This window comes from Ochotona curzoniae, unplaced genomic scaffold, assembly GCF_017591425.1.
Source record: "Ochotona curzoniae isolate NIBS_2020 unplaced genomic scaffold, NIBS_Ocur_1.0 contig_4903, whole genome shotgun sequence".
NCBI classification, from domain to species: Eukaryota; Metazoa; Chordata; class Mammalia; order Lagomorpha; family Ochotonidae; genus Ochotona; species Ochotona curzoniae.
In genome coordinates this window covers 2,159-12,784 of record NW_024466415.1, presented here as the reverse complement: position 1 = coordinate 12,784, position 10,626 = coordinate 2,159, and the positions used below count along the sequence as shown (strand labels likewise).

The window sequence follows — 10,626 nt, the reverse complement described above, 5'->3', positions numbered from 1 at the left end:
AGGTATGTATGGCAGGGGACGGGCTGGATTTGGGAGGGGTGGAGATCCATCGAGGGATCTGGAGCCCAGGGACTGTCCTCACCTCCTCAGTTGGTGGCTTGAAAGAAAGGGAAATGGGGAGGGAGAGGTTGGGGAACCTGGGTGACCCAAGCACCACATCAGAGTGGGCAACCATTTGTGGGGACCAGAAGGGCAGAGTGATAAGGAAGCAGATAGTGGGGCAAGAAAGTGCTCCTGCCTTCCTGCTGGGCTGGCTGCTATTGTGTGTGCCAGGGCCCTGGCCGGGATGGGGCGGGGTAGGGAGCTCAGAGCTTGCTAGAGGAGCTGAGTTGAGTGGGGGGCTAAGGAGGGAGAAGGGAAGGGGAGAGACTGAAGGGCAAAAAGAGAGGTGGAATATTTCCCTCACTTGGAGGCCCACACTCCCCTTCCCTGGCAACAGGAAGGCTCTGCTGGGAGTGGGGGCTGCATCCCAGGGAGGGTGGCTGAAGCTATAGCAAGAGGTACTGAAGTCAGCCTTCAAGAAGGACTTTCCTGGAGGAATGAATAGGAACAAGCCTGGGGAAGGAGTGAATTAGAGAGGGCAGTGACAGGGTAGCCTTTCCCCTCCCCATGTAGGTCCTGGGACTCAGTTGGACATGGGCTGGACCCTGGGCACGATGCCCTCCACTTTGTGCCCTCTGTTTTCCCACACGCCCTCAGTTGATTTCTGAGTAAGGGTTGGCAATGACAGGACAATGGCAGGAAAGTGTTGGCTGAGAGATGCAGCCTGCATCTGTACTGTGAGGAAGGGGCTAGAGCTGGGGCCCCTGGCAGCCGCAGGATGGCAAGAAGCTGGTGGTTGGAAAACAGGGCTCCCTGGGCACCCAGAAGGTACCTGAGGGACAGGGCATGGGCAGGAACCCATGGGCTTGGCACGTGGTAGGAGTTTAGGAACTATACCTTGACCCTGCACACTAGGGTTTGGCACATAATTGATGCTTAATACATGCCCTGCCTCTGAAGGCACCCCCCCAGGGAATGTGAAAACAGCAGTGACACCTGTGCCTAGCCAGATAGGGCCCCCCCCCCGCAAGCGGTGGTCGGGCTCCTCCTTTAAGATCCACTTCTGTGCACCCCATGCAGGTTGAGAGGGGTTAGGGAACCAGGTTGTGCCTCTGAGGGTTCCAGGCAGCTACAGGGTGAGCCTGAAATCCCCCCTACCCTTGGGCTGCTCCTCCTGAAATCCTAGCCGGTAATCTCCACACCTGTCCTGGCAGCTCAGAAGAGGAGGGAGGCTTAGCAGGGGCAGCACTGGCCTCTGCAGGCCAGGAGGTAGGGAGGCGGCCACGGGGAGAGACTGAAGCTGCTCTCTCCACACCATCCAGGAGTGCAACTGATTGGTACTGAACCTAGGCTACCTGTGTGCTTGGACGCTTGAGTGACACTCTGAGCTGGCCATACCCCTTCATAGCCCCCCACCCCCCACGTATGCACGCATGCATACACTCAGGCACACAGAGGAGTCAGTGACCCCTGAGGTGCCCTCCCTCTGGAGGACTCTGGCTCTAGAATTCCCAGCATCTAAAATTCTGCCTTGGGGCAGCGGGAAGAGAGGGCTCCCAGCCAGTAGGGCACTGTGCAGCTGCTGCAGCTTGACTCACCAGCTTGGGTCCCCAGGCCTAACCCTGACACCACACACACGTTCACCTCCAGAGGCGGGGGTGGGGGGGTGGGGGTGACGGGGTGGAGTGGTAACCGAGGACCAGCCCAGACACCCTCTTCTCCCCAGCAGCTTCCAGGGCTGCCCTCCCCTTGGCTGGTGGGTTTCCCTGTTCACCCCTGCCTGAGGCCAGATCCCTGGGTGGGTGGGGGGAGCTGAGACAGGAACCAGGCTGAGTACGAGGTGGGGGGGGGGGGAGGGGCAGCAGGGGCAGACCGACTTCTGATAAAGAAGGGGAAGGAAAGAGAGGGTGACAATAATCTTTAAAGCTCCTTCCAGCTGGGGGTGTGGGGGGGCTGTCCCTGCAGGGGATGGACAAAAGCCTCTAGGGAATGAAGGATGGTTCCAGAAGAGATAGGGGGCTGGGGGTTAAGTGAGGTCAAACCTACTTCACCAGATGCCCTCCAGTGACTGGACCAGGGCTTGGCTCTGTTGCGGGAGAGATGGATGAGAGCAGCTGCAGGGACCCTGGGGAAGGGACAGAGGCGGCTCAGGCACACACTCTTGGGAAGTGGGGAGTTAGGGGAGAAGGGCCCCAGCTACTTGACCACCCTGAGGGTTTCTGGGGAAGAAGCCATGGGAAGGAAGGTCCCTACCTCTGGCCAGCAGAACTTCCCTTGGGCAGCAATGAAGCAAGGGCAGAACTGTGGAAAGTCCATATGTGGAGGGAGATCGTGGGATGTCAGGCTGCTGGAGGCAATTCTGGGGTGGGGATCCGGGGTAAGGGTACAATGGCTTAGAAGAGCAGGGGGAAACGGGCTCCCTGAGGACCCACCCACCTGAAGCACAGTGGGGAGCCCTAAGGACAGGGTGGTGGTCAGTCGTGGCAGTGGGGAGGCCTTGGCAACCAGCACCGGGGCGGGTACTGTCTGTCTGCCAGCTTTCTCAGCCTGGGAAGAGCCCAACCCTGAGATCCTTATCCAGGGCAGGAACAGAACTGGTTTCTCGACTGGCAGCACCTGAGGGGCACAGGGCAGCAGGAAGCCAAAGGGTCAGGAGGGCAGCACCTGGCCTCAAGGGGAAGACCGGGTGGGAGGACCTCCCCCTGCCCCAGCCAGGGCTGGAACAGCCATCCCGGCCTCAGCTCTACCTGCCTCCCTGAGTCTTTTGTGGTGTAGGCCCTGCTTGTCCCCCATTTCTCCTCCAGGGATGGAGCCCCCACCCCTGGAAACACCCCCCGGTGTGGGTCTCCCAGCTCCAGGTAGAGGTCGAGCCAAGCCGGGAGAAAGTCCTGGTTGGACTCGGCTCCCCTCCCCTGCTCCTCCCCACACTGCATTGATGCCTGAGGTCACTTCAGGCAGGGGCACCAACAAGAGGTAGGGGTCCCCGGGGACTGTCCTCAGAGCCTGTTCCCTTTCATCCCACTCCCGCCACAAAGGGCCTGCCTGCTGGCCCCATCCATCTTATCCATCTTGCAGCCTCAGCCTCTTAGGCAGCTCTTTGTTAGACCCGGGGTCAAGGGAGCACCTCCACCCCGCTCCTCTGGGACCCTTCCTCGTTCTTCTTCCCTCCTCCTGAGAATCTACCCTCCTCTGCCTCCCCACCCATTCCCCTTGTACCCCTCCCTGACCTCCTCCCTCCCCTCTGCTCCCTCCCACTCTCCCTCTCTATCTTTCTCATCTTCTGTCTCACTTTCTCCATGTCTCTGCCTCTCATATTCTATTTGTCTTACTTTCCCTTTCATTCTGTTTTTAGAAAAACATTTATTTATTTATTTATTTGAAAGGCAGTTTTATATATATATATATATATATATATATATATATATAGAGAGAGAGAGAGAGAGAGAGAGAGATTGATCTTTGACCTACTAGTTCACTCCCCAGATGGCTGCAATAACTGGAGCTGGGCCAGTCCCAAGGGGGTCTCCTACGTAGGTGCAGGGGCCCAGGCACTTGGATCATGCTCTGCTGCTGTCTCAGGTTCATTAACAGGGAGATGGATCAGAAGTAGAGTACATGGGTCTTGAACTGGTGCTTATATGGGATGCTGGTGTCGGAGACAGCAGCTTAGGCTGCTGTGCCACAGTGGTAGCCCCTGTATCTCTTTTCGTCTCTTTCTCTCTTGGAATGTGCAGCATTGTCTGTCAGTCTTCCCTTCTCTCTGCCTCCCTGCCTCTCCTCCCCTCCCATGCCTCATCCCTGTGGCTGCTCTAACATGGCTCTCCTGCCACACCTGTGATGCTGGGGCCTCAGAGGCACCCATGGGCTTGGCCTCTTTCTGGATTTTGTCCCCTCTGGTCCTAGCTGTGCCCTGAATCTCTGGCTGCTATTGCTGGGCCTTTCAGCTCTGTGCTTCTGTCTCTTGTAGGGGTGCATCACCGGAGGAAGGTGAGAAGAAGCGGGGTGGGGGGTGAGGGGGCGGGGCGGGTAGGCATCTCTGCCTCAGTTTCCTCTAGCTGTTGGTGCAGCCTCCCCCAGGACATACCCTGTGACCTGTGTGACAGCCATGTCTCTCTGCCTCCCCAAGCCAAGGATAGTTAAGTTTTTCATACATAACCCTCCCTTCCTCCCACTCCGGACCACTCTTGGGGCAGCCTCGCAGGTCCTGCTCAGTCTCTCCTGAGGTGGAGGTGGCATGGCTGGACCTAGAGAAGTAGCCTGGGCTTCAGAGAAGCTGATGTTCTGCCCACAGTGATCTCCCTGAATTTGAGCTGTGTGTGTCTGTGGGTGGGTGGCAGGTGGGGGTTGTGTACTGTGTCTTGTTTCCTAGGTGCTCTGCTGAGTAACGGGAAGAGGAGCGCAGGAGGGCCTTGGGGCTGGGAGGGGCACCTGGAGGGACTTTCTCACGGCTGGCCCAGACTGGAGGAGCAGGGTGAGCGGTCCCTGCCCAATCCTGTTTCCCAGTCCAGGACTGTGACTGCCCATCACCCTGGGCTGATGAGCAGGAAAGTTCTGGAACACTAGGAGCTAGGGGGTGAGTTGGGGTGGAGGGGAGGGAAATTGGCTCTATGCCCAGGGAGTCTCAGTCTCTGGGGAAAAACACAACCCTTGAGCAGGGAGCTTCTGCCCTTTAGGGTCTCCTAGGAAAAAGAATAGAGGCGTCTCTCTCTCTGCCTTGCTTAACAGCTTCCTTCCGGAAAAAGACTGGATGGACTGCCAACTCCAGCCACTGGGGCGGGGTGGGAGCCGGGGACCTGGATGGGGATCAGATGGGCTGGGAGCCAGTGATGGGTGGGATGAAAGGAGGTGATGCCGGCAGGAGGAGAGGAAGCCAGGCCTCGCAGGCTGAAAAGCTGAATCGCCTTGGATTTCAGCAAACAGCAGTGTTCACACAGACCCTTGCGGCAGCCAATCCTGCCTGAGTCATTTCTCCAAGGCAGGCAGCGGGCAGTGGGGCAAGGCAGGGTGCATGGGTGGAGGTGGGATTGGGCCACTCTCATGGCCCGTTACTCCCGGACATAGACCCTGGTGCACACGACATCATCCGCAGTCATGACCTGGAAGGACAGAAGGCAGAGTCAGCCTGGCAGACCTTCCCATCCCCAGGTCTTACAGCTCTGGACAAGGTTGAGTGGAGACACTTGGGGACTTCCTGGCCTAAGGAAGGGGCAGAAGCCTGTCTCATGATACCTGAGCCGTGAATACTGCAGGGAAACCAGAAGTAAAAGCCCCAGGGACCAGGTCTTCCCGCCCCTGCCAATGGAACCCTGCTACTGCTGCTGCTGGGACCCACCAGCAGAGCACGTCCTGTGCCCCACACCACAGGGGGCACCCCTTCTAGCTCATGCTGTCAGCTCAGTCCTGGGAAGTCAGCCCTACCAGGAGGCAAGAGAGAAGGGCTACCAGTCATCCTCAAACCTCAGCCACCCCTGGGTCTCCCGGGGGCATCTCCAAAGACAGCACTGCAAGGGGAGGAGGGAGGACTCACCAGGATCAGCTCCCCGTCATTGGTCAGCTCCCTGGTCCAGGAAGTTTTGGGGCCCTCTCCCTTCAGGAGCCTCTGCTCGCACACCATTTTGTTCTCACGCTCCCATCTCACCAAGCTCTGCAGCAACAGGTGGCTGAGTGAGCCAGGACTGGGCAGCCCAGAACCCCCAACCTTGCTCCTCCCCACTCTATCCCCATCCTCCCTGGGAACTTGCTCCTCTGGGAAAATGCAGATAGGAATCTAGAAGAGCCTGGAAAGTGGCCTATGGAGAGCTCAGGCAACAGAGGACACAGCTTTGAGAGACCCCTTTTCCTGGCACTCACCTTGCAAGGTTTTCCGTCCACGGTCTGTTCCTCAAACTCTTCCCCGATCTTGAAGTCAATCTCGGTGGTGCGCACGGTGGTGGACGTCTTGATGTAGAAATGGTCTCCATCCTGTTTGATCTCCACGGTGGGCTTGGATGCTGCGGCTACTGCAATCTTCCTTAGCATCATGTTCACTCCTGTGGAGACAGAGGTGGGCTCCAGGGATCTGCCTCATCCCTCCCTGCCTATGTCACAGTTGGAGCTGACTGACCTCTGCCTTGATGGATGGCGGGGAAGAAAGGTGGTCAGTTCTCTGTCTGGAGCATCCAGGGAGGGTACCTTGAAGGGGACATGGGGTGGTACAACCCTGAAAAATGGTAAGGCTCAGGCAGTAAGGCCAGAGAGGCAGTGCCCCAGTCCTTGGAGAGCCTGTTCTAGCCCCAGCCTCAGCTTGTAAGGCAACAGGCCTGGACTAAGTTCCCTAAATCTCTGTTCTTTATTCCCAGAATTTTCCCACCTGCTGCCACCTCTGTGGGTTTATCTTGGCTTGCTCTGCTTGCCTGTGGCCTTTTGTTCTCTTTCTCCTTTGGAGACCTGCTGTGGTGTGTTCCCCACTGAAGTTCTAAGCATTTGCTCCTCAAACATGCACGGGGACCAGCATTCCTCAGTGGGGAGGAGATGGGGAGGTGCTTTCCCCCCACTACAGAGTGCCACAGACTCCAAAGTAAGACCCCCACCCCCTGCACCAGACCCAAGGTGTCTTCCTGGCTCAGCACTCTGCCTGGCTGGGTGACAGTGGGCAAAGCGTGTGACCTCTCTGAATCTTGAATTCCTTGATCATCAGACGCTGTCAATGAGGATGCTGGCTTCAGACATGGTCCACGTGTTGCCAGGCCTGGCTGTAGGTCTGCAGGAAACCATATAGCTATGTGCACAGGTCTTATTATTTCTTTTTTTTTTCTTTTTATTGGAAAGGCAAATATACAGAGGATAGACAAAGATCTGTCTACTAGTTCACTCCCCAAGTGACTGCAATGGTCAGAGCTAAGCTGATCCAAAGCCAAGAGCCAGGAGTCTTCTAGTTGCCCCACGCAGGTACAGGGTCCCAAGGCTTTGAGTCATCCTTGGCTGTTTTCCCAGGCCACACGCAGGGAACTGAATGGGAAGTAGAGTGGTAGAGAAACACATCAACGCCCATCTGGGATCCCAGTAGTTGCAAGGAAAGGATTTAGCCACTAGGCTACAGTGCTGAGCCTCGTAACTTCTACCGATGAAGCCAGAGTGGGAGTTCAGAGTCCCAGGCCCCTCTCCCCAAGTGGGAAGTACAGAAAGTGACACTGCCTCCCTCCTCCCATGCTGAGTCCCTTACTCCGGGACCGCCCTTTGCTACCTCATGGCCAAGCCATCTCACTCAGCCTCTGTGTTCTAGTAGCCTTTCTCAGACGGGACCCCTGCCCTCTGCTCCCACAGTAAGAGAGAGGTGGATGGGCTTGGTGCAATGGCCCAATTGGCTATCCTTCACCCTGAAAGCACTACAATCCCATATTTTAAAAAAAGAAAGAAAGAAAGGAAGGAAGGAAGAGAAAGAAAGAAAGAAAGAAAGAAAGAAAGAAAGAAAGAAAGAAAGAAAGAAAGAAAGAAAAGAAAAGAAAAGAAAAGAAAAGAAAAGAAAAGAAAAGAAAAGAAAAGAAAAGAAAAAGAAAGAGAAAAGAAAAGGGGCCTAGGAGGCAAGAGAGCATTCTTTTGGGATAGGACCACAAACGGACCAGAAGACACTGCTGGACAGACTAGAGTCTGAGCTCCATACCCCATGTGACCTGGCCTGGCCAGGCAGGAGGAGTGCAAGTGGAGGGCAGCCCTTCAGGGATGCAACAGGGAGGGGTAGCAGGGCCAAGCTGGCCTCAACTTCCTGGCCTCCTCCAGGCCTGGGGGAAATAGCCCCTTGCCAAACAGATGCCCCACCCCTTGGGAGTCCCAGGAACCCTACTTTTTGGCTGCCGATAATTTGGGTCCTGGAGAAATAACTGAGCTCCCCAGGCCTAGTTGTCCTGGTAGAGGAGACACACCCTGCCCCATCTCCCTAGACAAAGAAGCTACTGTAGTGTTGTGGCACAAAGGGTTAAGCCGCTACTTGCAGTACCAGCATCCTGTTATTATAGTGTCATTTTGAGTCCTGGCATCTCTACTTCTGATCCAGCAACCTACTAATGCACCTGAGAAAGCTGCAGAAAATGGCCCAAGTGCTTGGGTTCTTGCCACCCACATGGGAGACCAGGTTGGCGTTCCCAGGCCCTAACTTTGGCCTGGACCAGATCTGGCCATTTTGGCCATTTGGGGAGTAGACCAGCAGATTGCACATCTCTCCCTCTTGTCCTATCTTTCAAATAGATAAATAAACCATAAAAGACAGAGGGAGAGAGAGGCTGCAGTGCTCTGTTGCCAGCTGGGAAGTCCACCCAGATACCTGACACGCATTGTTCTCGCTGTAACAAAATCTGCTGTGTGACCATCATAGCTGATGGAGCTGACACCCCCAAACACCCCAAGCCTCCTTCACCAGGAGATGGACCCTCGAAAACAGCAAGTGTGGAGGTTAAGAGGAGGGACAGGGGTCCTGCAGAGCTGAGGCTGCGTTGTCTTCGAGCAGCCCCAGAGCTGGGCTCTGCTGACCTTGGCCAACTCCATGTTTGTCTAATGGGTCTGCTTTCAATCTGCCCCCTATCAGGGCCTGTGGAGGGCACGTGGCTCTGAGGGATCCTGCAGTGAGGACAAACAGGGTTGGGCTTTGGAACCTAGTCTCCAGCTGGGCCTGGGGGATGTGCCCAGCCACCACCTCATCCACTGGAGGTGCGGGTGGGGGGCAGCGGGGTGAGGCTAGGATCCCAAGCAAGTGGGGGAAGCGGCAGCAGTGATGTTTTGGAAATACCTCCATCATATTTGTTTCAGCAAGGAAGATTGGACTGCAAGAGGTATTTGTGGTCAGACTGCAGGAAGAACTGACCCTTGACTGGCACGAAGACCATATCAGCTATTCCATCAGTGTTCTAGACCCTTCTGAGGTCCAGGCTTGCTCCTTGTGTCTCCTGTCCCACTCAGGGTGCCCTCCCCAGCCACTGAGCCATCTAGAGTCTCTGTTTAATCCAGAAATGGAGGGCAGGCTTACCGCTGGGCTCCCAATGGCTGAAGCCCCTGCTAACCTCCAGCTTGCCTGGAGTGGTCTCCCCAGCAACTAAAAGCTGGCCCCCATCCCGCCCCTTCAGAATGAACCCCGAGAGAGAACCCTGCAGGAGGTGGGCCAGCAGAGTTGGAGGGGTAGGCTGGCTGCCATTCAGCAGCTCCCACCTCTGACAACAGCCTGCCCCCAGGCAAGGAACAGCAGGTCTCTGGGCAGAGAAGATGCTAGAAACCTGGATTTTCAGAAATGTGGGATTGGGGTTTCACGCCAGGCCATTTGTTGAAACCCAAGAAAGTGATAATTATCCTGGGCAATTTCAGGACTCTTGGAAATGCTCTGGGTAGGAAAATATTTGTCTCATAGGTGGGGGTGGGGAAAAAGCGCAGGAGGGGGAAGGGAAGATGCAAACCACCTGGCAGGTGGGCGAGAGAGGTGAGGACTTGGGCAGGGATTGGGTCACAGGTGGAGCACAGGGAAGGAGTCTGGAAGTCCTCCAAGGGGTCCCAGGCTGGAGGCCTGCCTCCTGCTCTTCCAGCCAGCAGCTTCTGAATTGCAGAAAGCCAGGTGCCTGGCTCAGCTGGCCAGCCTGGGGCTAGAGCCACAGTCCCCTCCCATCTCGGGTTTCTGCTTTCTTTCCTCTTGATTGGAAGGCTCTGAGTCACAGCTGGGGCTGGTACTGCTCTGTGGGCACTCTGGCCATGCTCCCCCAGGAGGGACTTAAGAGACCTGCTCTTTTCCTTGGAGATATAGGCTCCCTATTCCCCCCACTCCCCCACACGCACCCCCGGGGCCAGGTCCCCCTTTCTTTCTTGTGCCTGTCTCTGCTGACTCTACCGCGCCCCCCAGCCCTTCTGGACGCTGGAATCACCTCCTTACCCAGCGCTTTGAGCATTTCCTCAAAGTTTTCTGAGCGGATGATCTTCCAGTTGCCAGAGAAGTTGGACATGGTGGCTGCACCATTGGCGGTCCCCTAGATTAGATCCCTCGGTGGGAACTCTGGACTCTGAGTCCTTTCGTTCAAGGAGTCCTTCTGCGCCACCAAGAAACTCTGGGACCGAGACACGTCTGAGGGCACCGCCAAAGCTGGCTTGGGTTCCCGCGCGGGCGGTTTTTATACCCTGTGCAGCCCTCCCTGCCCAGGAATGAGGTGGCCCCGCCTCCCACTCTTCCCCCATCCCCCTGCCATCTGGGGCGGGGGCCTGCGCCCCGGCCACCAACCCCCACCCACTTCCCCTCCTCAGGTCTCTGGATTCTGCCTCATGGCAGGGGAGGGATGTGGGGAGTCCAAAATTTGCACAGCCCCAAGATAGGCTTTTCTCGAGTTCCTGTGCGAATGGGGAGGGGTACCGGTAGAGGGCAAGCACTTGAATTGGGGCGCCAGCGGGGTGGGGGTGGTGTGCAAATGTCCTGGTCTTACTGGTATTCTCTGTGGAGGACCACGAGATGCCGTCTCGCCTGTTCCCCATCCGCACCCAACCTGGCCGGGTGCCCTGGACTCTTAGCACCGGACACCCGGCGACCCCAAGGGCGGGAGGACTCCAGATACGGTGCGGCTGCTGGGGAAAGGCTCGGGCGGC

At 56.8% G+C, this 10,626-nt stretch overlaps 1 protein-coding gene across 2 annotated transcripts; it reads right to left on the bottom strand.

The window, feature by feature from the left end:
- Positions 1–5,087: 5,087 nt before the first annotated feature.
- LOC121161868 (cellular retinoic acid-binding protein 2) lies at positions 5,088–10,095 on the bottom strand. Of its 2 annotated transcripts, XM_040988509.1 has the most exons (4): positions 9,926–10,095; positions 5,893–6,071; positions 5,570–5,686; positions 5,088–5,138 (listed from the first exon to the last, which is right to left on the bottom strand). In XM_040988509.1, the coding sequence occupies exons 1-4, from the start codon at positions 9,993–9,995 to the stop codon at positions 5,088–5,090; spliced, it is 417 nt and encodes a 138-aa protein (XP_040844443.1). In that variant the 5' UTR covers positions 9,996–10,095. The 2 variants fall into 2 exon arrangements, with proteins under 2 accessions (XP_040844443.1, XP_040844444.1); XM_040988510.1 differs by lacking the exon at positions 5,570–5,686.
- Positions 10,096–10,626: the final 531 nt, after the last annotated feature.